Source organism: Stenella coeruleoalba (assembly GCF_951394435.1).
Source record: "Stenella coeruleoalba genome assembly, chromosome: 1".
Classification (NCBI taxonomy): Eukaryota; Metazoa; Chordata; class Mammalia; order Artiodactyla; family Delphinidae; genus Stenella; species Stenella coeruleoalba.
In genome coordinates, this window is record NC_137169.1 from 20,771,723 (window position 1) to 20,798,166 (window position 26,444).

The 26,444-nt window shown below is 54.0% G+C and overlaps 1 protein-coding gene across 1 annotated transcript; it reads left to right on the forward strand.

The window, feature by feature from the left end:
* Positions 1 to 2,790: 2,790 nt before the first annotated feature.
* On the forward strand, positions 2,791 to 25,665 carry ZDHHC18 (zDHHC palmitoyltransferase 18). Its single transcript, XM_079930320.1, has 8 exons — positions 2,791 to 3,197; positions 7,401 to 7,561; positions 19,678 to 19,827; positions 21,283 to 21,420; positions 21,551 to 21,599; positions 22,120 to 22,222; positions 23,728 to 23,840; positions 24,754 to 25,665. Exons 1-8 carry the CDS (start codon positions 2,881 to 2,883, stop codon positions 24,869 to 24,871), a joined length of 1,149 nt encoding a protein of 382 aa, XP_079786446.1. The 5' UTR covers positions 2,791 to 2,880; the 3' UTR covers positions 24,872 to 25,665.
* Positions 25,666 to 26,444: the final 779 nt, after the last annotated feature.

Consider the following 26,444-nt stretch of genomic DNA (forward strand, 5'->3'; position numbering starts at 1 on the left):
CACTGGGCTGCCACGGAAGTCCCAAGCTTAGGTCTTTAAACTCTCGGCTCAAGACATGGTCAGAGAGTCACAGAGCTTCCATGATAGCCATAAAAGACTCTCTTATTTCTTGTAGCCACCAGCCTTATTTGCTACAAATAAAACAAAAATATGGTGCATGTTGTAGAATTTCATTAGTTGAATTCAGTCTGACTAAGCCTTTCCTGTGATTGAGAAGAAGTGGGACCCTAAAACTTGGAATGGAGACATGTGGTTTGACTCTCTTCTAGGTTCTCAGAGTCTCCTCCATTCTGCCAGCAGATGGAAAGGAGAGCGGAGATCAGCACTTGAGAGTTTTATGGGACAGTCTGTCACTTCCACTCATATTCCATTAGCCAGGATTCAGTACCTCTCTGTAAGAGAGGCTGGGAACTGTGGGTTTTGGTGAGAATGGGTAGTGTATGCCACACTAAATGGGTCACTAGTGACATTTAAGATAGAATTCTTAGGGGAGTTGTAAAAAGTTAAGAAATGATTAAGTGACAGGGAAGTGGTAGCTACTTTTTAATAAGAGTGGCTAATGAGAGAGAAAAAGATAAACCTGAAGCTAGAGTGAGGAGGTAGCCAAACACGGAAAGCAGTTTCTGTTGTTGGTTTTTTAGTTTAGTTTTGCATTTTAATTGATAGAGGAGAATTGAGATGCATTTGTAGTCTCAGAGAACAGGAAGAGAGATAGGACATGAGTGGAGGGTTGGCCATGGACAGAATGAGGCCCACATCTTTAAGATGAGAGGAAAGGATTGATACAAATAGAAATTATGAGGTCGAGAGGAGGGTAGCTAACAGTCAAGCAGGATAGTTTTGGTTTCTGTAAAGTGACAAGGAGCAAGAATTAGGGTTGCAAGAAGATCCAGTTGAGGTGGGACAGGAATCTGTATTTGAACCAGTATGTCCAGTTTTGTGGATTTGTTCCACAGCCAAAGAGCAAGAGGGGAGGAAGTCCACAATATGGTTCATTCCAAGGTGGGGCTCATCAAATCCAGGATCTTTGGCACTAAGGGCATGGTTCTGTGGCCTTTGTCATGTGTAAAAATTACAGAACCTTGAGGTCATTGTTGCTGTCTTTCTACCCCTCTGCATCGTGTATTCTGACTTCTTTTCTTACTCTCTCCTATCCTAGTCTCCAGCTCTCTCTTTTCCTATACTTTTCCTTAGGTTTTCCAGTAACCCCAGTGTGGTGGACAGACCCTAAGGTGAGCCTCAGTGATTCCTGCCTGCTGGTATTCACACTTTTGTGTGATCCTCTTGAGTTCAAGTGGGACCTGTGATTTGCTTCTAACCTATAAAATATGGTGAAGGTATTGGGCTGCCACTCCCATTACATATATGTTACGTTATGTAAAACTCTGTGTTAGCAGACTGGGGCTAGAGATTCTCCTTGTGGGCTTGATGAAGTAAGAGCCCATGTTGTAGAAGCCCACGTGGCAAGGAACTGTGGTAACCTCAAGGAACTGCAGGTGGCCTCTGAAACCTCAGGGAGGCCTCTGGGTGACAGCCAGGCCGTCAGTCAGACAGTCACAAGGAAATAAGTTCTGCCCACAAAGCCTGAGTGGGTTTGCAGGTATTTTCTTCCCCAGTTGAGTCCCCAGATGAGCATGCAGCCTTGCTGACATCTTCATTGCAGCCTTCTGAGACTAAGCAAAGGGCTCAGCTAAGCAGTCCCAGTGCTCCTGACCTGGAACCTGTGAGATATAACGTGTGTTGTTTTAAGTCACTAAATTTGTGGTAATTTGTTACACAGCAACAGAAACATAATACACCCAGAATTCCTGAAAAACCCTGGGGCTGGGGCTTCCCTGGTGGCTCAGTTTTTAAGAATCCACCTGCCAATGCAGGGGACACAGGTTCGATCCCTGGTCTGGGAAGATCCCACATGCTGTGGAGCAACTAAGCCCGTGTGCCACAACTACTGAGCCAGCGCGCCTAGAGCCCGCGAGCCACAACTACTGAAGCCGGTGCACCTAGAGCCCATGCTCCGCAACAAGAGAAGCCACCGCAATGAGAGGCCCGCGCACCGCAACAAAGAGTAGCCCCCGCTCGCTGCAACCAGAAAAAGCCCACGCGCAGCAAAGAAGACCCAACACAGCTAAAAATAAATTAATAAAATAAATTAACAAACAAACAAAAAAACACTGGGGCCCTGTGGCATCAACCTTGCATTAGGTGATAGGAAACCTGGGTCTGGATGCAGGTCACAGAGCTGGGTGAGGGAGGACAGGATGTGCCACACATACCCCTTGGACACTTTGAACTTCAACACAGTAATTAATAGGCCCCTGGCTTTCAAAGCAGATTGTATCCCCATCCCCACCCCTGCTGGCCCCGCAAAATGCCTGTCCAGTAGGTAGGTCATCAGAGATGGGTGAAGCCTGGCCCTGGAAATACAGATTGCCAGAAGTAGTTCACGAAATCCACCTCTCGAATCTCGGCGCTCGGCACGGCGCCCGGAATACAGCGGACGCCCAACAAATGGTTTGATTGCAAAAGAACAGAAAGAGTCCTGGAGCGCGCCTCTGCTGCCCCGTCATTGTGCAGCAGGGATCGGGGCGGCAGGGGATTGGTTGGGGCCCTGCAGCGGGTCAGGACCCGGCCGCGGGGCCCGAGCGCCATCCCAGGCCCAGGCGGAGGGGGCGCTGCGGCGGGAGGCCGCGCGGGGCGGGGCGGGGCGGCGATGGGGCCGCCCCCTGCGAGCGAGCGCCGCGCGCCCCCGCCCCCGCCGCCGCCGCCGCCGCCGCCGCCGCCGCAGCCGCAGCCACCGCTAGCAGCTTCTCCGATCCACCTCGGTCCTGGTGCGGCCCGGCCGGCCCGCGGGGTGCAGAGCCGAGGTCTGCGGCCGACCGCATGAAGGACTGCGAATACCAGCAGATCAGCCCCGGGGCCGCCCCGCCGCCCGCCTCCCCCGGGGCGCGCCGCCCCGGCCCCGCCGCGCCCCCCGGCCCGGGCCCCGGGCCCCCGCCGCCCGCCGCCGCGCCGCGCTGGAGCAGCAGCGGCAGTGGCAGCGAGAGCATCGGCCGCCGCCCGCGGCGCAAGTGGGAGGTGTTCCCGGGCCGCAACCGCTTCTACTGCGGCGGCCGCCTTATGCTATCCGGCCACGGCGGCGTCTTCGCCCTCACGCTGCTGCTCATCCTCACCACCACCGTCCTCTTCTTCGTCTTCGAGTGAGTTCGGCGGCGTCCCCGCCCCCTGAGGCGCCCCATACCCTCCGATCCCCTTTGCCGCCTGCCGCTCACCCCACCTTCCCCAGCCCTTGATGGACACTCCAGCTCCTCTGGTCCCCTGCTGGGCACCCCGTCCTCTCCCACCTCCTGGGCCCTCCACCTTTCCCAGCACCTGCCAAGCACCCTCCCTTCCCAGCTTCTCCTTGGCGCCTTTCAGAATCTGCCCTCAGGCCTCTCCAGTCTCCTTGCTTATCTCCCACCTGTCCTTTCTGATCCCCTCCCAGACTCGCCATCCTTCCGTGACAATTGGGATCACCATCTAAGCTGGTCCCCTCCATCCCTGCCAGCCATCCCATCCCCTCTGGCCCCTCCCTAGCACCCCCATCCTTCCCTGGCACCCTGCCTTTGCCAACCTCTGCCAGGATCACTGCCCTCCCATGTCCCTCCAAGACCCCTATCCTCTCTGCCCTCTCAGAATCTGCCCCAGGCCTCCCCAGCTCCTTAGATAGATTCCCCTCTCCTCACCTATCCCCTGGACCATCTCTTGTTCCCAGCTTCTTTCTGACTCCTTGAGGCATCTTTTCTTTATATCCTTTCCAGACAACTTCTGAATTTCTTCCTTGTCCTTTGGCTATATACCACCTCAGATTTCCCGGCCATCTTCCCTGTTCCCTCCAGGGCCCCTCTAGGGTCCCCTAGTCATCTCTCTACTCTCAGACCCTCCCCCCTTGCTTTCCCTTCAGTCGTTCTTACCCTAGGCCTTCAAATATCTTTGGGCCTCTCAGACCTCCCCTTTTCTCTCCAGCACCTTCCTTAGTTTCTCCAGAGCTTCCTGTCCTTCCCTCCTCCTCCTCTGGTCCCCCCAGACATGTCCCAGGCCCCTGCCCCCCACCTCCTGACCTCCTGGCTTTCTTTCCCTTCCCAACACTCCAGAGTACCTTCTGGCCTGTTCCACGGCAGGGACAGTTGCAGTGCCTTGTTATTTTTCAAGAGTCGAGAGGATTTTCGTGTGACAGGTCATATTTGCCCCCATGGCTTTTTGACCTCTTCGTATCCCCAGTGACTCAGGATTGGCCCACACAGCGGTCACCATTTCATGGATGGAGGAAGGGATGCCTGTCACTTTACCAGGGTCACATATTTGTATCAGAAGTTTTCCACTCTACCATTGATCTCTAGCTTGAGCCACCTGCTTCCTGATTCCTTTCACACACACTCACACATACACACAAACGCACCCCTACCCATGCTGCATGAGCCCCACCTTTCCCTCCTGGTTCTACCCATCCTTTGTGGTCTTACTCAATTTTACAGGTGGTTCAGAACTCCATTTCTGCAGCCAGCAGAGCTGGTTCACGTCTCAGCTCCACCACGCACCAAGTGTGTGACTTCGGGGCAACCACTTCACTACTCAGAACCCCAGTTTCCTCATCTATAAAATGCGGTGTATACTAGTGCCCCCTCCCCAGGTTGTCACGAGGGTGGCAGGAATCCATGCACATAAGCTTTTAGCTGGTGATAAGCGTTTAAAGCTGGCTGCTGCTGTTACTTGTCATCACCAAAAAGTCCTTCCCAAGGGCCTTGATAAGGCTTCCACCAAGACACTGGCCCCCAGGTACCCCTTCCAGCTGACAGATCATGTATCTGCAACCTTGGGTTTCCCCTTGAAGCAAGGTGAGGGCTTCCTACCAATTAGCTTCTCCCTTTCACCCTTTCCTTTCTGACTCAGGGTGGATAAAAAGTTCCAGAATAATTAACAAGCAGAAACTCTGGGGAACCCCCAGATCCAGCATGGCCCTTGGCTGAGTTTCAGATCCACCCCGCTGGGCCGGCCCACGTGGGTGTTTTGGAAGTTCCTTTTCCAGCATCCCTCAGGCTCCACCAGATCCTCCCAGCCAGGGATGCAGCTGAGGCAGGAGGAAGTGGTGCTTGGCAGGGCCGGCCCCTGTGACCCTGCAGTGTGGGATTTGGTCAATTCAGAACCTCTGGGCTGAGGGGATGTCTTCACTGGTGACAGATTTGTCCCCAGAGAGGGAGGAAGCGAGGACTTCTGGGTTCCAGGAAGAGCTTGTGAATCATCTCGTCTTTGTTGCTGCTTCTCCTCACTTGGGCTGGTGGTGTTGGCAGGAGGGTTTGGGTTTGGGCTGAGAGCTCGCCTGGGCCTGGACTGGGGTGGTCCCTCCTGAGGAGGAGGGACCTGGCGTATGGGAACGCTGTTGGCGAGGGCCTGGAGGGCGAGAGGTGCTCACACTCTCCCAAGGCTCTGGGGAGAGGTAAACGTGGCTCTAGGGCCTTTCTTGCTGTGAATGATTTTCTCTAATGTGTGATTTGGTGCTTTCTTGCACAGGCCTCCCAGCTTCTGCCCTGCTTCCCATCCCCACACAGCAGCCAGAGTGCCCCCTTTACTTCCAAGTCAGATCTGAATATTCCCTGCCTCTCTGGGTAAGAGCCAGAGCCCTCGTGGTGGCTTCCTCTCTGTCCCCATCTCCTCCCACTGTCCCCTGTGCATTCCCTCCCAGGCACATTGGCTTCCTTGCATACTCCGACCTCAGGGCCTTTGCATGGTTTGGAATATCCTTCCTTTAGATAGCTTCCTGGCCCACTCCCTCACTTTCTCCTGTCCTTCCCTGACCATGCCTGTAATACAGGAAACTGGCCCCCTCCCTCCTGTCCCCTCTGCCCTGACTTATTCTCCAAAACACTCGCCACTATCTGACATACTACACTTATGCTTCTGGTTAGCTTCTTGCCTGTCTCTCTCCATGAGAACAGGTGTTTATTCTCACTGTTGTATTCACAGTGCCTAGAACAGGGCCTGGTATGTAGTAGGCACTCAATACAGTAAATACATTGCAATACAATATAGCAAATACGTTTATTTCTTGAATGAAATGGACAGAGCATTTGCTGGGGGCTTGGAGACCCCAATCCTGCCATCGCCTGGCTGGATGACCTTGGATCTGACTGTGGGCTTTGGAGTCCCGTCTGTAAAACCAGGGGCCAGGACTTGGTGTTCCTGAGGGCTCTGCAAATCTTCTCCATCTCCCAAGAAGTCTGGTTGTACATGAGCTGGTTGAATTGTCATGTGGGTGACACAGAGGGCGCAGCACTGTTTGAGGCTCAGACCTGGGGACCACTGAGATGTTTGGAGCAGAACGTGGCCCACTTGGAGCCCTTGGTTTTGGCAGTCTCTGCTCCTCAAGGGAAGGGCCTCTCTGGAGGCCAGAGCCTCCAACAATGGAGGCTCCAGCAACAGCATGTAGATGCCCACGGGTTTGCTCCTGCGACTGTGCCAGCTCCTGGGACGTTGGCTGATTCGGGCCTCCCAGCTGTCAGTCATCCCCAAATAGCAGTTCCTCACCCCATCAGGTGCCACTCTGGCTCTGGGAGGGAAGGCCACATAGGATGGAGGTTAATAGTATGGGCGGGCCTCAACGTCAGACCCGTGCACAGGCTGTTGGAGCCCACTAGGGTCAGGGGGCCTGATAGAACTGACTCCGGATGCCAACCCTTGGGTGACAGTGGCAGTGGCTGGACCATGCTCTTCCCCCTACACCCTTTACCTGGCTGACCCTACTCATTCAGGTTCTAGCTTAGGAAGTCTCTCCTTCATCCAGTCTTTCCTAACTGTTCTACTACTTTCCCCTTCCCCATTATAACATGCCAAGCCCTGCATGGCAGTTCTCTGTTTACATGTCTGTTTTCCTCACTAGGCCATAAGCCTCATTGAGGGAGCAGGGGGCCTCTTGTCTTATTCACTGCCGTTATCCCTGCTGCTTGTTGAAGTCATTGCCTTTAACACAGAGAAGACCTCAGTAAATATTTGTGGAGAGACTGAATAAATGAGTGAACACTGTCCTGGATGATTCATCTCAAGTGACAGTCCAGTTCATTGGTGGTGGCTGCCTGAAGCTCTGTGTTTAGAAGGAATCTGAGGCGGCAGCCAAGTGCAGGGGTTGAGTGCTGGGATCTGTTGATCACATCTGCCAGGGGCTCAGGGAGAAAGTACAAGGATCAATTAGTGATGTCTGCTCTAGGCACGGACGGGTGCGGGGCTGCACTCATCCAGGGACCATACATCTGCCTCTGTTCAGGGCCGTGGTGGTGTTTGATGGGATGACAGCGCCTGCCTGGTGCCGTAGCCCTGAGCCCCAGGCAGCCCTTGGAGTGTCTGCTTATCTCTCTCTCCCTCTCTTTTTCTAGCTGTCCCTTCTTGGCCCGCCAGCTGACCCTCGCCATCCCCATCATTGCTGCCATCCTGTTTTTCTTCGTCATGAGCTGCCTGCTACAGACAAGTTTCACCGACCCCGGAATCCTGCCCCGGGCCACCGTCTGTGAGGCAGCGGCCCTGGAGAAACAGATCGGTGAGGCTCCTACTCCAGCTGTGGCTGTGTCTCCCAGCTCCGCATTTCTTGATTTGAGAGGAGGCCTGATTTTCTCTTCCCACACTGTGCTAGGCACTGGGGGTACCGTGGTGAGCAGGGCAAGCTGGAGCCGATGCTAGAGTGGAGGAAGCAGAGGATAAGCACATGAGCAAATAAGCGAGAAACACTACCACGTGAGGGCCGGTGTTGAGAGCCACACGGTACTGGGTGCTCACTGGAGCCCAGGCACTGTGTTCGCCTCTTTATATGCATGATCATATTTAATCCCCCAGTAATCCTGTGAGACAGGTACTGTTGTTATTCTCCTTTTACTGATTAATTAAATTGAGTCTCAGAGAGGTTAAGTAAATGGTCGAAGGTCACACAGTCAGTGGAAGAGCGCGGATGAGACCCCGGGCACTCTGACCAGAGTCCCTGCTCTTAAACACACTTATTCATTCACTCGTCAAACATTTATTGAGCCCCTACTATGTGCCAGGCACTTTTCTAGATACAGCAGTGAACAAATCTGACGATAATCCCTGTCTTCTTGGAGCTGACATTCCGGTGGGAGGGGAAAGACAGTTAACAATTAAATATCTAGTCTGTGACACAGAGAAGAGGGAAGCTGGGGGAAGGAGGGTGAGAGCTGGGGGAGGGTGTACAATTTTAAATAGGGGGAAAACAGGGGGGTGGGGAAGGCCTTGTGAAGGAGGTGACATCCGAGCAAAGACACAAAGACCTGCAGAGATGAGGAGTTGAGCTGCGTGGGTGTCTGGGGGAGAGCACGGTGGTGTGGGGAGTGGGCTGGTCCAGATGCGTCGGTCAGGGGGAGCCCTTTGGAGAAGGTGGCACTTGAGATGAGCCAGTAATGTGCGTTCTGAACGTAGTAAAAGCAAAAGCCGGGAGTGGCGACCGGACTGATGTGTTTGAGAAGCGGCAGGAAGGGCAGCGTGGCCAGGAGGGACCTGTGTTCCCAGCACCCAGGTGGCCCTTGGTGCCTCCCTGAGTGCTGAGTGGGTGTCCTGGGTGGCTGGGCGCCACGGCCACGGCCTTAATCTCAGCTTGCTCCACCTCAGCTCCTTCCTGCTGAGAAGTGACGTGGGGATTCGCACACCTCAGGGGTTTCCGGTCTGTGGTTGGCTCCTTCCCCTAACAGGGTGGCTTTCAAACAGACTTAAATAAATACCCAGCTGCCTCTGAAGAGCCCTGGCAGCCTGTGAGTGGCAGAGCCCTGCTGCATCCGTCCTGGAAGTCATTCCACCGATGGTCTGGAGCAGCTCAGGAGGGCGGGCGGGAGGGGAGAGGATGTTCTCCCACGCTTGTCTGTTCTTTGTCTCTCTCCTCTGCCCTGGCCTGTCTTCAGCCACGCCCTCGGTTGTCGTCTTCCTCTGCCTGCATCCAGCTTCCTTCCCCCTCACACCCCTGGGCCACTCGCCACCCAGCCTCCTGGTCTCTGCTGCTTCAGTTTCCTGCGGTCTGACCCAGCGGCCGGCCGCTGGCAGCAGGGGAGGCTCGGGGCAGCCCTGTTTCTCCTCTCTCCAGGTCGGGGCTAATCGTGAGGCAGGATTATTGTCCAGCTCAGCCCAGGCTCAGAGGTCTGGCTGCCTGGAGTCCTCTGGCCTCCTGTGAGCTGTTTGGGTCATACTGACAACAGTAATCCCCTGTGTTTGGGGAGAGCTTGACTGTGCTGGGTGCTCCCCGGCCATTATCCCCACAGATCCTCGCAACAGCCCGGCTGTGCTGAGGCAGAAACTGAGGGAGGGGATCCCATGGCCGGGATCGGGGGCGCAGAGACAGAGCCTTGACCCCCAAGCTGTATGCTTTCTCTTCTGAGATGGCGGCAGGGAGACATCCCAGTCTTCCGTGGCCACACGCTCTTTTTTCTGAGGTCTCAGTTCCATTGACTGGGAAGCCTCTGTGACCCCAGGTGGGCTACACCTTCGGGACACCTTCCCAGAGCACCTTGTCCTTCCACCATGACCCTGGGCTGCATGGTGGTCATTACAGAATTGTCAGGCAAACCCAGCGGACTTTCCCGGGTGGTAAGTGTCTTGTTCACCTTGTCCGCCACGTGGAGGGCTCAGCGATGTTGGCTGAATGGACCGGCCTCTACAGAGGCGCTCCTTGCTGTCCCCTGGTGACTGGTGGAGAGACAGTTGGAATTTCTCCTAACCAGGCTTTATAGGTTTCCTCGTTTATGTGTTAATTCTGTATGCCGACTCCTGACTGCAGGGAGAGGAGGCAGGGAGGTTGGAGGGGAGGGGATATGAATCTGATGTGAACCCTCCCTCTGGTGGTTTCCAGCTTAGCCCAGTCCAAGGTGGAAGGCCTGACTGGCTGCCACAGGTTAGAGGAGGCTTGGGAAGAGGATTGAAGAAACCAGGGTGTCTTCTGCCTGGAGGTCGTGTGGAGGCTTCCTGGAGAGGTGCCCGGCGCCAAACCATAAAGTTTGGGTGGAGTTCAAGCACAGGAAGGTGTGTGAGGGGAGCCCCCATGCAGATGGGACAGGAAGCGGAGGACAGAGTGGGAAGGAGGGGGGCAGGCGTGGGCGCTGAGCAGGCCATGTTGGCAGGACACAGGAGTGCTTCAGAGAACCCGGAGGATGCGTAGAGGCAGTCTTGAGGGCCCTGAGTGTCAGGGTCAGAAACACCCCTTTGAGAACAGTTCCCAAGCCTGGAAAATGGCATCTTTGGGGTCTTTGAATCTAAACTTGAACTGGAGGCTTCTAATCAGGGTGAAACATACCTTCTTAAAAAGGAGTCACTGAGCGTTTTCGAGAAGGTCGGGGGCCGGCTCTGAGGTGGGTGGTGCTGTCCATATAAACGTGTGCTGGTTACTGGGGCCCGGGCCCGTGCAGACAGCGTGACCTTCTCATTGTGGCCCCACAGGCCAGCAGCTCCAGCCCCATGGGATCTGGTTCTAGGGCTCCCACCGTGCGAGCACCGTCCCAGCTGGGGTGGCCAGCGCTTCACAGTTTGCCCAGAACTGTCCCTGTTTTAGCACTGAAAGCCTCATATCTTGGGGAACCCCAGAGTTGCAGGCAAAAGGGCTGGTTGGCCACCCTGGCCTGAGCTCCTGACTTGTCAGCTGGTGAGCCGTGCAGCTAGACTCCCCCGTGGGCTCTGGGCCGTTGGAAAAGAGGTAGGAGGAGGCGGCAACATTGCCCCCAAGAAGCTCCTGGTCTGATGGGAAGTCATAGGAACACCTGAATCTGAGTGACAGACACTCACCTAGCCACGGTTACAGCTCACACGACAGACACAGAAGCCGCCTCTCCCTCCATCACCGCACAGCAGGTCACAAACTGCATCCTCTCTGCCCCCAGGATATCTCCCCTCTGCTCCTTCTGAAGCCCACTGCCCCGGGCAGACACACCTCATTTTCCGCCTGGATCGGCTCGGGACTCTGCTGACCAGGCCCTGTCCTCTCTCCCTTCGGTCATAGTTGTCTCTCCGAGGTCCAGATGTGACCTGGCCCTCCCTGGCTCAGGATTTGGGTGACACCCTACTACCCTCAGCAGCGTTTCCTGAGGATCGGCCATTGGAGTACAACCTCGGTGATTTTTGCGCTTCTGCGTCTCCCCTTGTACCCTCCTTTCTTTAGTATTTTCCTTTACATGGCTTGCTTTTAAACGGTTTTTACAAGGAAAATTTATATCAGCCCTGTTAGCAGAAGCCACTTGCTCTAAATAGAAGATAATCATAAGAACAAAAGCATGACAATGTTACAGAATTCTTGGTGGTTACATCGCCTGTGGAAAGCAGTCACCTTGAGGCCTGTAAGGGTCACAGGTATTCGGTGTTAAAAGTTGACACTTTCCCCTGGATGGAGTCGAGACTCGAAAGAGAATTGAAAAGGGAGTGACTTTCTCATCATGTGATTCAGTGCTGCTTAGTGTCATGGCCAGGAAACAACCCATTTCCCACCCTCCTGAAAGCTCATCCTCGGAGGCGCACTCGCCTGCAGGATGAAGGAGGCTCCGGCCCACCTTTCCCTCGTCGTCTCACTCCACTCCCCGGTGCCCACCCTTCCCTCGTCGTCTCACTCCACTCCCCGGTGCCCCAGCCACACTGCATGCGGATGCCTTGACCCACGGGGCCCCCTCTGCTACCGTGCCCGCCCCTGGCCCCCATGAGCCCAAGGTCTCAGTCTGTCCCACCCAGCTGCAGCGCTGCTTCATCTCGTTGCTTTCTTGAATGCTGCCTCTTGCCCGCTCCTGACATATTCCACTCTGTCTCCTCAAGGCGGGTTGAGTACAGACACCGGTGACGCCATTCATTGGCCAGCTGCGGGTTACGCCTTTACATCTCTCATTGGCGCCATCGTCAACAGGGTTGACGCTGTTATTACCCAGTGAAGAAACTGAGGCTCAGAGAGGTGGAGCAACTTCCTCAAAATCACAAGCTAACAAGTGGCCAGGCCGGGTTTCTCAGTGAGATCACACTGGCCCCAGAGTCACCACACTTGACTCACCGTGCCTCCTGTGCTGACTCTGTAACTATCCACCTCTCCTGCGCACTCTGCCCCCAGGCCGAGCTCTTCCTGTACCCCCAGGCCTGCCAGGAAGCCTGTGTGTGGCAGGGGCTCCATAAACCTCCCGAATGAACAGAAATGGTCTGGTGGGGGTCACAGTGACCCGGTATTCACAGCCTGGCCACTGAGGCTGACCTCAAGCCTGGAAGCTGGGCAACCGCAGCCCTGCAGCTGATTCCTCCACAGGTGGGAACACCAGAAGGGCAGGTAGAGGTCCCCGGCCTCCCCTCACTAACGCCTCCTCGCTAGCTCATGGCCAGCCGCAGGGGCCTCCCCGCCAGCCCTGGGTTTCAGTCACAGTCCCAGCCGTTCGGGGCCTGGCTGCGCCTCTTCGGGGCTGGAGTTGGGGTGAAGATACCCAAAGCAGGCCCCCTGGTCAAGAGGAAGGCGTGGGAGATTCATTTCTTCCTCCCAGCCATTCAGCGAGAAGGAGCCTCCCCCCGTTACCATGTCCCTGGGGCTCTAGTTTCCCACCTGGAGGCGCTTTTTACTTCTCGGGGAAGAGCCTGAACCAGAAAGAGCTCTGGAGGGCAGGGAGACCATCTCTTATTACCACTCCTTCATTCGTTTCTTCAACGAGTATTTTCTGAACTGAGTAACCAAGCAACCGCACTCGACTCATTTCTGTGTACTTACCCACTACTTCCCTCACCTGCCACCCCGGGCCTTGTACAATATCTTGACGTCATAGGTGCTAGTGTCTGAAAGAATGGACAAATGAATGCCCTGGAGGACAAGGGTTCTAATTTCAACCCCACCTTGTACTGTTGGAGTGAAGTCTGTAAAACGCGGGCACATGTCCCGTCGTTGCCCAGCCCAGGGCGTTTTTTGTCCGAGTGAGATGGGGAATGTCAGTGCACTTTGAAAATGGTTTTGCTCTACTGAAACTTAAGAGGCTTGAGACTTGTGGTCAGGAATGGCAAGTGGTCTTGCTCTGGGCACTAACAAGCTACCACTGGTAATGGCTGCTGGGAGGAGCGGGTTGAGGAGGGTTCTGAGGCCGAGACCAGGGTAGTTATTGGTCAGCACTGTCTGGCCTGAGAAAAAGCAGTGGGACACCTGCTTGTCTTCCCCTACCGCATGCGGGGCTCAGCCCTGAAGCAGCATCCCTGCACAGCCTGCTTTGACCCATCTCATCCGGGGCCCTGCAGTTGGTGACGTTGCTGAGTCTGGCTGGCACCCTTGCACTGGGCCCTTTTTCCTCTTCTTTACCTCCAGCTCCTGGCAGCCCGAGGAAGCTGGGTGTGCAGAGCCTCACTTCCTCTTTCTCAGGGTTCTAGAGAGGAGGAGGCCTGGCTGCCAGGGGCCAGAACATACTGGTAGGAGTTCTCTCCCTGCCATGGGGGAGAGGCATGGGCACCCCTCTGCCCTGGGAGGGCCTCTGGGACTCCAGTGAGGGTTCCAGTAACTTTTCTCTTAGTCCGGAAGAGGGTCTGTGGCTGTCCTTTGCTCACAGATGGGTTGTGTTCTCAAGTCTCTTCTACAGATCAGTTGTTGGAATATAGTGTTTCGTAGAGACAACAATAATAATAATGGCTAATATTTATTAAGCTGTTGCCAGGTACTAGGCACTTTGCTAAACCCACTTGATGAAGTCTTGCCTGACCCTCCTAACAGCACTAGGAGGTAGATTTGATTATGTCCCATTTTATTTGCTTAGCAGATGAGGGCACAGAGAAGTTATCCGACTTGACACACATCACACAGCTAGTAAGTGACTGGGCCAAGATTCACGCCCAAGTGTCTGTCTGGCTCCAAAGCCTGTATCCAAGCCGGGAGACCACAGTGGGCAGGGGCAGGCACTGGGACCTAGGGCCCGAGGGGCAGGATTAGGGGTTGGGTTTGGGGTAGCATCAACAGCTTTGGGAAGAGCTGGGGAGTTCTGCACGCTGGGGTGTCACAGCCTGAGCCGTTTGTCAGGACTAAGGCTCCTGTGAACCCGGCACTGTGCCTTGCAGCCTCTCACTCAGCCCTCACCACAGCTCCGTGAGAGTGAGATGGTCTTGTCTCCATTTTATGGATGAGGAAACTGAGGCTCAGAGAGGTGAAGAGACTTCCTGAATTAGCAAGTGGGTAGCAAAACCAGGATTCGAACCCAGTGTTCCAGACTCCAGAGCCTGTGCCTTGCTGCCCCTCATGAAAACAGCTACTAGTAAGTACTCACCAAGTGTCAGTTCCCTTATGTGTACTATTTCTTTTCTTTTTTTCTTGTTCAATTAAGTTCCACTTTTTAAAAAAACTCATTTATTTATTTTTGGCTGCGTTGGGTCTTCCTTGCTGCGCGTGGGCTTTCTCTAGTTGCAGCGAGCAGGGGCTACTCTTCGTTGCGGTGCGCGGGCTTCTCATTGCGGTGGCTTCTGTTGTTGCGGAGCACGGGCTGTAGGCACACGACTTCAGTAGTTGTGGCTTGTGGGCTCAGTAGTTGTAGCTCACAGGCTCTAGAGTGCAGCCTCAGTAGTTGTGGCGCACGGGCTTAGTTGCTCTGCGGCGTGTGGGATCTTCCTGGACCAGGGCTCGAACCCATGTCCCCTTCATTGGCAGGCGGATTCTTAACCACAGCGTCACCAGGGAAGTCTCAAGAGTCAGGATTCGAACTCCAGGCCTGCCTGTATCTCTCCTCTTTGCCTGCTGCCTCGTAGTTGATAGGCCCAGGACTGCCTGTTTATCCCACTGTCCTTGCCCTCAAGCAGTGTAGGGTCCAGTTGGAGAGACAGTGTACACACACAGCAGTCCTGTCCCAGCTCGGCACGGAGCAGAGAGTGTGTTCTGTGCTGTGTGTGAGGTCCGACAGCCCCGAGGCTCCTGTGGTCAGGGAGGCTGCTGACAAGGCCCGGTGAGTCCTGGTGTGCAGAGAGAAGGGAGGCTGGGCTCAGGAACAGGGGCAGGAAGCTGGGGCAGAGTAGTGGGAGAAATGCTGGGAATGGAGGTTGAGCCCAACTGTGGAGGGTCCTAACATCAGGACAAGTTGTTTGCCTTTATCCTGTTTTTTAGGGGAGGCCAGTGAAGGGTTTCTGAGCTGGGAAGTGACTCACGAGGGGTTATTTAGAGGAATGTGACAGTGTGTACAAGGCGGGTGGAAAGGCAGAGGGTCTGGGAGCAGGTAGTCTTCTGGGGAAGCTGTTTGGTGATACGGGCCTGGCCTGGGTTAGGGTGTTGGGAGTGGAGAGAGTGACAGGTGATGAAGGAAAAACCTGACCAGACCTAGCAACTGGCCAGGCATGGATGAGGGAGAAGGAAGAGTCTGCGAGGAGCCTTCAAACTGGGTTCCCCTGCCTCTGCCTTACTGGCTGCGTGACCTCGGACAAATCCCCTGACCTCTCTGGCCCTCTTTTCTCATTTGTAAACTGAAGGAGTTAGAACAGAGGCAGTCAGTGAAGGGACATTTGTCAGGTATCTGCTGTGTGCCCGGGGCTGTGTTATATGCTCTTTGAGGTTCCTTTCGGCCCTTGGATTGTGCCATCCGCAGAAATAAGGAACTAGACAGGGAAAAATAACACTCATGACACTTCAAAATTTACAAGAAGACCTCAAGCCCAAGCCTTGGGAGCTTGGGTTCACGTCCTGATTCGGCCACTGTGTGGCCTTGAACGAGTCACTAGCCTCACTGAAAAGGCTCCTTAACTGTAACCTGGAGATGATGACGATCACTTTACCTCCTGGGGTGTTATCAGGACTGAAGAGGAGAATATACGCCACGTGGCCAGCATACAGTGGCACGCAGTGACCTGTTCCCTTTCCCTTCTTCCTCTCAGTAGTTCTGTGAGCTGGCAGTAACAGTGCACACTTCCTAAGCATCTACTTTGCGCCACTTCACACGTATTAACTCATTTAACCCTCGCAGCATCTTTATGAGGTGAGTACTCTTCTTATCCCCATTTCGGTGATCGAGGAAACAGGCACAGAGAGGTTAAGTGATTTGCCTTGTCACACATCTAGCAAATGGCATCATCAAGAGAAACCCAGCTGGTAAAAGGTGGAGCTAGGACTCGTGTCCCATTCTACCTGTTATACACATTTTATAGATGAGAAAACTGAGGCTCAGAAAAGTTCATTGGACTGCAACCTCGCACACAGTCAGTGGCAAAACCAGGTTTCGGAGTCTGTCCATTGGCCTCAAACCCCCTGCCTTGACCGTGCTGCCATTGCTAAGGAAGAGATGCTTAGCTGCTTAGTTCCATTTTAAACGTGCTACCGTCGAAGTGGTGGTGAAACAGCCTAGCAAAAGTCTCTGGGAGCTAGGAACGTGAGACAGAATCCGCTTCACTGATGCATGCCAAGTGCCTAGAATAGTGCCTGGCACACGCTAGGCACTCAGTAAGTAATCGTCGGGGGCAAGTGGCCAAACTGGAGATGTTATCTGGGACTCAATCCAGTGGAAATGATGTCTGGGAACATAGCCGAGGGCTGGGGATCCCAGGCAGCCCTGTGTGACTCTCGGGATTCTGTCTGGGGAGAAGCCACTGTTCTGGGGAACGCTGGTCTTCCGTGGCCTGGGGGACCAAGAGGCTCTGTGGGTAGAATTGTGGGTTTTGCATATGGCAGATCTAAGTTCAGCTTCCTGCTCTGCCGGCCTACCCACCTTGTGACGTCGGACAAGTTACTTTCTTTTTCCTTTTTCTCAGATTTTTACTGAAGTATAACAGGCTTGCTGAAAGTGTACAGCTCGTAAGTGTTCTGTTTGTTGAGGGTTCACGGTTGGAACACACACGTAATTAGCACCCAGATCAAGAAACAGTGGTGTCCCAGGAGCCCCCCTTGTGCCCCTTTCCGGTCTCTGTCAGCCCCCGCCCCCAAGGATAACCACGATCCTGACTTTTAACACCATAGATTACTTTTATCTGTTTGTGAACATTTTGTGCTCTTACGTCTATGGGTATTTTTCACTTTACACAACGTTTGTGAGAGTCATTCATATTGCCGTGTGTAATTAAGGATCATTCATTCTCATTGCTGTATAGAATGCCATTGTATGAATATACTGCAATTTCTTTTTTTTTTAATCCATTCTACTATTGATGGGTGTTTGGGTAGTTCCAGATTTTGGCTATTTTGAGAATTGTTTTTGGAACAGTCTTGTACTTGTCTTTGGTGCACGTCAGTTCATGCGCATTTCTGCTGGGAAAACACCTACGAGTGGGATTGCTGGGTTGCGTGTGCTGAGCTTTGGTAGTTAGTGCAGAACAGTTGTCCAGAGTGGTCATATGAGATTTCTAGCTGCTTTACATTTCTGCCAACACTTGAGAGATGTGTGTGTGTGTGTGTGTGTGTGTGTGTGGTTTTTTGTTTCTTTTTTTCAATTTTAGCCATTCTGGTGCATATGTGCTGGTAATATATTGTGGTTTTAATTTCCATTTCCCCGATGACTTAACAGGTATGAGCACTTTTTCATGTGTCTGTTGGCCATTTGACCACCTTCTTTTATGAAATGCCTGTTTGAATCTTTTGTCCACGTTCGAATTCAGTTGTCTGACTTTTTCTTACTGACTCATAGGAATTCTTTACATATTCTGGATACGCAGCCTTTGTCCTTTGTCAGATAAACATACTGCAAATACAACTCTGAAGGTCATCTTTTCATTCTCTTGATGATCTCTTTAGATGAACAGAAGTTCTTAATTTTGATAAAATGCTGTTTATCATATTGCTCTTTTATGAGTAGTCCCTTTGTGTCTTGTTTAAGAAATCTTTGTCTACTCCAGAGTCACGAGGTTGCTCTATTTTTCTTTTTCTTTTTTTTTAATCCAGAACGTTCGTATTGCGAGCTGCAGGCCATCTGGAATTGAATTTGTATTTAGTGGGAGGCAGGGGCGCAGATATGTTTTTACCCCCATTTGTGTATCCAGTGGACCCCGCACTGTTTACTGGGAGACCATCTTCCTTCCTTTTTTTTAAAGTAAATTTATTTATTTATTTATGGCTGCTTTGGGTCTTTGTTGCTGCGCGCGGGCTTTTCTCTAGTTGTGGCGAGTGGGGGCTACTCTTCATTGCGGTGCGTGGGCTTCTCATTGCGGTGTCTTCTCTTGCTGCGGAGCGCGGGCTCTAGGCATGCGGGCTTCAGTAGTTGTGGCACGTGGGCTTCAGTAGTTGTGGCTCGCGGGCTCTAGAGCGCAGGCTTAGTAGTTGTGGCGCACGGGCTTAGTTGCTCCGCGGCATGTGGGATCTTCCTGGACCAGGGCTCAAACCCGTGTCCCCTGCATTGGCAGGCGGATTCTCAACCACTGCACCACCAGGGAAGCCCCCATCTTCCCTCTTGGCACTGCAATGTTACCTTTGTCGTGAACCGCACGAACATGTACATGTTCATGTCTGGAGTCTCTGTTCTGTTCCATTGGTCAGCGTTTCTACCCTTGTACCCAAACCAGGATGTCTTACGTGCTAAGGCTTTATCATAAGTGTTGATGTCCTGTGGTATAAGACCTTTAGCTTTGTTCTTCAAGAGTGCCTTGGCTATTCTTGGCCCTTTGATTGCCATGTGAATTTTAGAATGAGTTTGTCAATTTCCACACACCAAAAATATCCTGACTGGGATTATGTTGAATCTACAGATTAATTTAGGGAGAATAAATCCTTTTTTAATATTGAGTCTCTGCCAATCCATGAATATCATATAGCTCTGTATTTCTTTTTTCTCTTAAAATTTTTATTATGAAAAATTTCTAACATTCAGAAAAGTTGGAAGAATTAATACAACAAATTCCTATACATTCACTGTCTAGATTAGTTATTTGTGTGATACACACACCCACACACCCACACACATAATTCTTATTAAGCCATTTCATAATAAATTATATACATCATAGACACCTAACCCATCAATACTTCAATATGTATCTCCAAGAGTTAAGGATAGCCTCCTCATAATGACAATTCCATTATCACATCTAGGAAAATTAATAGTTCCCAAATTTCTAATCTATAGTCATTTGTCCCCCATCACCCTCCAAATCTCTTTTGTTGCTGTGTTTTGTTTTTGGAAACAGGATCCAGTCTAGGACCAAGCATTGTATTGGTTTATATCTCTTAAATCTCTTTTAATTTAGAACCATCTCCCTTCTCCTTTTGTAAGTGACATCGACTTAAAAAAATTTTTTTTTAATTGAACTATAGTTGATGTACAGTATTGACATTGACTTCTGTTAGAGAGCAGGCCAGTGGTCTCGTAGATGTCCCCCATTCTGGATCTGATTGTTTCTTCATAGCTTTACTCTCACTGTGTCCTCTGTCCCTCTGTCTCCTGAACCTCCTGGAAACCAGAACTTAGATCCAGGCTTGTTCAGATGCAGATAAACCTCGCGAAGGCTTCCTTGGTCTCCCTTTCTGATAGCCCTCCTTAGAGTGGCACGCGAGCAGGTGTGTGAAGCTTCAGCGCGGCGCTTGGCGCATAGCAAGTTTCGGTAGGTGGCAGCAGCTCTTGAGATTTGTCCCCCACTTAGGGATTTTGCCCTAATGTTTGTTCCCCAGAAACAGCTTCCCTAAAGCTTCTTTTGTCCCGGCCAGGCAGCACTGGCTTCCCCCCGTGCTGCGGCTCCCGGCTCTGGGCTTGGCCATCCCCCATCTGTCTCTTGTCCCCGTCTCAGACAACACAGGCAGTTCCACGTACCGGCCACCCCCTCGGACCCGGGAGGTGATGATCAATGGGCAGGTGGTGAAGCTGAAGTACTGCTTCACCTGCAAGATGTTTCGGCCGCCCCGGACCTCACACTGCAGTGTCTGCGACAACTGTGTGGGTAAGTGGGAGCCCTGAGAGGGATGGAGCCTTGCAGACAGGGGAGTCGCTCATGGGGGCCGGGGGGTGTCTGAAGTATCCAGGGCTGGGCAGGAAGTCTGGTTCACCTAGATTTGCTGTGACTGAGGAGGGGCTGTGGAGCGGGGGCTCCGAATGTGACCAGTGGTACCTTGCCTTCAGCGCAGGATTAGTGGATTCCTTCCCCCAGCTCTGAAGTGTGGGGCAGACACAGAGATGCCCTGAACCCTTCTTCCAGGCCTTGGCCTGGTCCTCAGTAGGTCCAGGTTCCAAGGAGCCAGAGACTAGAGCAATGACATTCTAGATATGTGGCCCAGGGCCAGCTATACCGAAAGACTTTGACCTGATTCCCAGAATTTAGAGGGACAAGAATCCGGGAACAGAGGAGTTTAAGCTGGTGGGGTGGAGAGGACATAGCCAGGCTTGGAAGCTAAGCTCCTGACCCACAACTGCAGTGGTTGCTGGGGAGCCAGAGGCTGTTTTGTCCCCTTTCCCTGCTCTCCAGAGGTCTGGCAGCTCTGATGGGGACCCAGGGTGCGCCCCTGGGAGGGTGTTGTAAGGGAAAGGCTATGCAGAGGACCCAGGTGAGCTGAGCCACGTTGACTGTGCCCGGTCCCCAGGGCGGAGAGCTCATCACGCTAGCTCAGTACTCCCTGAGCGAGAGAACAGTGGGGAACACCCAGACAGCAGGAAGTGAAGTGGGTGACTCAGTGGGCGTCATTCATCCCCGAGAATCTGTCCCACCCCCCCCACACCGTGAAGGGCCCTTGCCTGGGTGTGAGGCCTGCGACAGGCTTGTGACCCACATTCCCACAGGGGACTTTCCTCACTGGTCTGGGTGTGACCCCACCCCCAGGGACATAGTACTGGTGTGAGCTCAGCCCTCTGACTAGGCCTCCGATGCCGGTTCTCCACAAGTTACGTCGCGGCCCAGCCCCTCATTGGTCCTCTATTCTAGAGCAAGGGACAGGGGTCATTGGTTGTTGGCATGGGTCTGGGATCGTAGGCCAGGTGACAGGTACTTTTTGTGGCTCTTCTTTGTACCAGACACTGACTGCCAGACCCTGGGATGCAGCTCAGGCCCTCTCATGGGGCTCACAATCGAATAGGGGTTACAGGCCAGCCCACCAATTGTAAATAAATATATAAACACACGTGGGCAAAGTGCAGCAAAGGATAAATGCCGTGGCAACAAGGCAGATAACAGGGGCCTCACCTTGTCTGGGGTTGGGGGAGACTTTCTCAAGGAAGTGGCCTTGCAGCTGAGACAAGAAGGAAGAATTACGGGAACTGGCAGGTGAAGGACCAGAGGCCGGGAGTGTCGAGGAACCGAGCGTCACGTGTGGAGAGAGCGAAGGGGTGGAGCTGCGAGGGGCCTCTAACACCCCTGCCGGTTGTGGGCCAGGGTGGCCCTAACCCATCTCCCTGGCCCTTCCAGAACGGTTTGACCATCACTGCCCCTGGGTGGGCAACTGTGTGGGGAAACGGAACTACCGCTTCTTCTATGCGTTCATTCTTTCCCTCTCATTCCTGACGGCCTTCATCTTCGCCTGCGTGGTCACCCACCTGACGCTGCGTGAGTTGGGGATGATGGTGGGAGTGCGGGCAGGGGCAAGCGGGCGGCCCGGGCCAGCAAGCTTGGCCAGGTCAAGGGACTGTGGTCACTCTCCCTTGAGCCGTGCCCTCTCCTGTCTCTTCCTCCCCAGGCTCTCAGGGAAGCAACTTCCTCTCCACTCTGAAGGAGACACCAGCGAGATATCCTTTGTTGGCAAGGGGGAGCCCTGGTGGGACCCGAGGCCCCTTCACTGGGGCGGGTCCCCGCACCTCATCCCGTAAACAGGGGAATGGACCAGAGCTGATGTTCACGCTCTAGAATCCAGTCTACTAGCTGCTTCTGTTCAGCCCCAGGCTGGAGCCGATTCTGAATGGGCTGTTGTGGAGCTGGGATGGCCGAGAGCTCTCAGGGCCACAGTCCCTGTCCTTCCTTAAGACACCAAGCTCCCTGGACCATGCCGTGTCCGCAGTTCTGGTGTTTGGAATCCTCAGTTCCCTCTACCATCCATCACCCTGGGCTCGTCCTGCCCTTGGGGTGCTCCCACACCCTGCTTGGGGCCCAGGAGGTGATCTGAGATCACGGAAAGCTTACAAAGTTAGATCCTTTCTGGGGAAGTGGCTCCACGGAAGGATGGGTGAGAGAGGCTGGCGAGGCCAGCTTCCAGGCACAGGGAGGCTCCCGGCCCCAGTGTCCGTGTGCCTCCTTGACTGCGCTGCTCACCGTGCTGGAGTTGGTGATCTGCTTCTTCTCCATCTGGTCCATCCTGGGCCTCTCAGGGTTTCACACTTACCTCGTCGCCTCCAACCTGACAACTAATGAAGACGTGAGTAAGGCTGGAGCAACACGTCATCCCTGGGCCCGATCCCAGGATGGAGGCAGGGCTGAGGGAGCCTGGAGCAGCCGCAGCGCAGCCCTGCCTTTCAGACTGCCAGGGAAATGCGGGTGGAGACGTGAGGTGACCTGACGTCTCCTTCCAGTGTTCAGGGCTGGGCCCCGGGAGACCCTGTGCAGGCTTCCGAGGCCCCCTCGGTGCTGGCTCCCGGGGTCCCGAGGTTGCTTTCTCCCCAGCCCCGCTGGAGCAACGCTCACGCCATAACCGTCATTCCAGTTGGCCAGCTCATGACCATTTCCAGAGTTCTTTCAGTTTCTGTCATCTCTTTGGGTCCTTTTGCCAGCTCTGAAGCAGAAGGAACGAGGATGCCTTTTCTTCATATGATGGCTGAGTGACTTGCCCCAGGTCGCCCAGCTGGAAAGGGACAGAGCCAGGGTTGCACTCACAAGCTCGCCGTGCCCACCGCACTGCCCTTGTAGACAGCAGCGATGTGCCTGTTCTCAGGGTGTCCTGGGGCTCTCTGAGGCATCCTTGTTGAGGACGCCGGCCAGGACAGAAATGTGAAGCTCCATCTACCTCCTGACCTGCTGCCTTGTAGATGTCTACCAACAAGCATTGTCTGAGCACCCACTGTGTGCCCAGCCCTGGGCCAGACCTGACCGCCCACCCCCCTGCCCCACCATCCTTCCAAACAACAAAAAAGCAAATGAGAGCATCTGTTCCAGGGCCACCATCTGATACTGCTCAGAGGCCCATTGACCAACAGAAAATACATTTCTTGACCTCAGCCTGTCTTTCGGGGAAACGAAACTTAACATGCCCAATAGGGTATCACATGCTGGGTGATTGGTACAGAGCAGAAATGATGTCAGCCAGCTTCTCCCAAGGTGATTTCCTGGGGGCTGTTTCTGTAGGATCATACTAGGGGTTAAGCAAAAAGGGATGTCATGGCCAAATAAGTTTGGAAAACTCTAGGTTAAACTCAAGCCAGTATCCTTTACTGCTAATCTCCTTAAGGCCTTTGATAGCCAGCTTCACAGAGCTAGAGATGGGCAAGATTTCATCTAACAGTGTTACCAGAGAGTTCCCTATGTTTCAAATGAGGACTGAGACTCAGAAGTGGTGATCTGTCCAGGGTCATGCAGCAAGTCTGTGGCAGAGCCAGAGTTCACGGCCAGGTCAGCCTGAGCCCTGTGCCCTTGCACTGTCCTCCCTCTTGGGTGGCTGGACAGAGAAGGAAGGATGCACCCACAAAGTCTCCTTTGGAGGCTTCTCTTTGGCTCTGCTCTGTCTTCTGTCTTGGTTAGCGCCTCCTCTTCTGGGTGCCCCCCAACATCCAGCAGTCCCCCACATCCTCACTGAATGGCCTGGGTTAAGGGCATGTTCCCTGCAATAGACTAGCCAGAATTGGTTTCAGAATTTGCTGATCTTCCCCAGCCTCTAGAACAAGTGAAATGAAGGGAGGTACCTGACCCAGAGCTCCTTCCTGCTTGCAGATCAAAGGCTCGTGGTCCAACAAGAGGAGCGGTGAGGCCTCTGTCAATCCCTACAGCCATAAAAGTGTTATCACTAACTGCTGTGCTGTGCTCTGCGGCCCCCTACCTCCCAGGTAAGCCAGGGGGCACAGGGGAAAGGTCATAGGGCCTGGCCTGGCCAGGCCAGTGGGGGGTGGCCCTGTGAGTCTGTTCCTCTGAAAGAGGTTCTGGAATCAGCAGACCTCTCCCCACACCACAGATGCCCTCTGTCCACCATCCCCTGCTGGGTGCACTCAGGACACTTGTCACATAAAGGAATTCTGTAGAGTTTTAACTTGTAATCCCGTGCGATCATTGTAGAAAAAAATGAAGTACAAAATACTAACAAGAGTGTTGTACATCACATGTAATCCTACTCCCCAGGGATAACCACAATTAATGTATTGTCCATGCTAGAGTGAGGCTGCCTTTCTGGTGCTGAAGGCTGGACTGGGTGGGGCCTCCGTCTTCCTCCTGGCAGAGGAGAGCCCTGGTGGCTCAGCCCTGCTGGGAAGCGCCCCCTCTGTCTTGACACCAGGGGGCGCTAGATGTCCAGCTCCGGAGTTAAATTGGGCACTGTGGGGGCGGGGGAGGGAGGCTGGTAAGACTTCCCAACACCATCCCCACCTTCTCCTGCTCAATATCCAATATGCTTCTCTCCGATCCTGCCCCCGGGGAAAGGACAGTAGGAATTGCACCATCTCCCAATGCCCTTTCATCCTTGCTCTTCCCCTTACCTGCAGCCTGGGAGCCCGACAGAACGCTGGACAGTTTGAATTAATAGTGGATAAAATCTGTGGCCAAAAGCCAAGTGTCCAGAGTACAGAGAGGGCCCTTCCGGAAGGGAAGGGTCTTGAGCCGCCCACTGGAGCGCAGCTCCCCTTTCCTCAGCCTTTCTAGGGCTGGGTCTTTCCTCGACTGGGAGAAGGACCCTGCCATCCAGCCCCCGGCCTGGAGCTCTGGTGTCAGGCAGGGCCTCATGTGTCCCCCCACCTTGTATTTTGAAAGCCTGATTGACCGGAGGGGATTTGTGCAGTCTGACACCGTGTTGCCCTCGCCCATCAGAAGCGACGAGCCAGCCTGCAGAGCCAAGCCTGATGCCAGCATGGTAGGAGGCCACCCCTGAGCCGGGCTCAGTACTTGCCACCTGCTGGCCTGTATGCCCCTCCGCACTCACCTGCCGCCCTCCACACCTGCCAGGACCCTCCCCATTTCACCCGAAGGGAAGCAGAGCCGCCAAAGACTTTTTAAGTCTTTTCGTATTTATTTCCCACCCTGCGTGGCTTTCCCCACACTGTGCCATGGCTGTACCCTCTGCTCCCTAAACCAGGTTCCCACGGTCTTGGGTGCCAAATTCCCCCAGCTGATCAGTGGCAGGAGTGACAGGAGAGAGAGGCCAGGGCTCCTGAGGCCGCCCAGGGGACCACGCCAAGCCTCTGCCGTGCCTCTGAGCCGTGCCCCGTGCGAGTGAGGGTGCGGACTGAGTGTGATGCCTCCGAGGTGGGAGAGCTGCTGGGCCCTGCTGGGCCGGGGTCCAAGGGGTGAAGCAGGACGGAGGAGCAATCGGCTCTGGACAGCAGGCTGTCGGAGAGGATGCTTCTGTGGTCTGCTTTGGTCTGTGGTCTCCTTCATTCTTTTTGTGATAGCCATTGTTCTTTCTTCCATTTTTGTTTTTGTATGGAGTTGGCCAGTAGACTAGAGCTGGGGCTCCAGGTAGAGAGGGCAGAGCTGGGGGTGGCAGGGGTAGCCTGTGTCAGAGGAAGCCAAACCGGAGCCAGGCACCCGAGACCTCAGCTCCTGCATGATTCCTGGGCAGCACACTAGGAAGCGGGGGCCGGGCCCTCTCTCTGCCCACGGACGGTTCTCCAGGGGCCCAGCCTGGCCCCTCACCTTCCTCCCAAGTCAGGTCTGGGGATGGGCAGCTTATACTCATGCTGGCAATACTTGAAATGGGTTTATTATTAATGCTGGGGATTTTGCACAATTTTATAGACCTCTTTTCTACATAGCCTTTTTTAAATGGAAGAAGAAAAATGAAGTCAGCCACATTGCTATCTGTGTAGTGCCAGGTTAAGGGTTATCAGAAGGCAACTTGGTTTTAATAAGTTTATTACAAGAGACCTTCTGGCCGTGAGTGAGTGAGTGTGTGTGTGTATGTGTGTGTGCGCTCGCGTGCCCGTGTATGAATGTGGTTGGCTCCCACTCCCCCACACCCCCTGGGCTGCCTCACTCGCCACTGTCCCCCTTGGGTGTCAGCTGGTGGTGGCAACAGCGGGAGCAGCCTGAACCATGGGCACAGGGAGTGTGTGCATTGGGCACAGGAGACCCCTGGGCTCCTGCGGCAGTTCAGCCTCATCTTCCTATCTTCCCCTCCTCCAAGGACTTCAGACAAACAGTGGCTGGGACTCAGCGCCCAGCCCCCAGGTCAGGCTTCCAGCTGGGACCTGCCCAGACAGGCTGGGGCCTGGTCAGGTGGATGGGGTAATGGCTGTGGGGAGTGGCTGCCAGCCTGCATGCCACACTCCTTCCTCCAAGGTCTGAGTATGGGACCCAGTGCCAGGGGCTAGAGTATGGGGAGTCGGCCAACTGGAGGCCTCCCTCCAGAGAAAAGGAAGGAACAGGGTGGGCCGAGAGACGAGTGAAGGTTGGCCTAAATCTGGGTCAGAAACTTAGAGGATGTCCCTCCTCTCCTGGGAGTT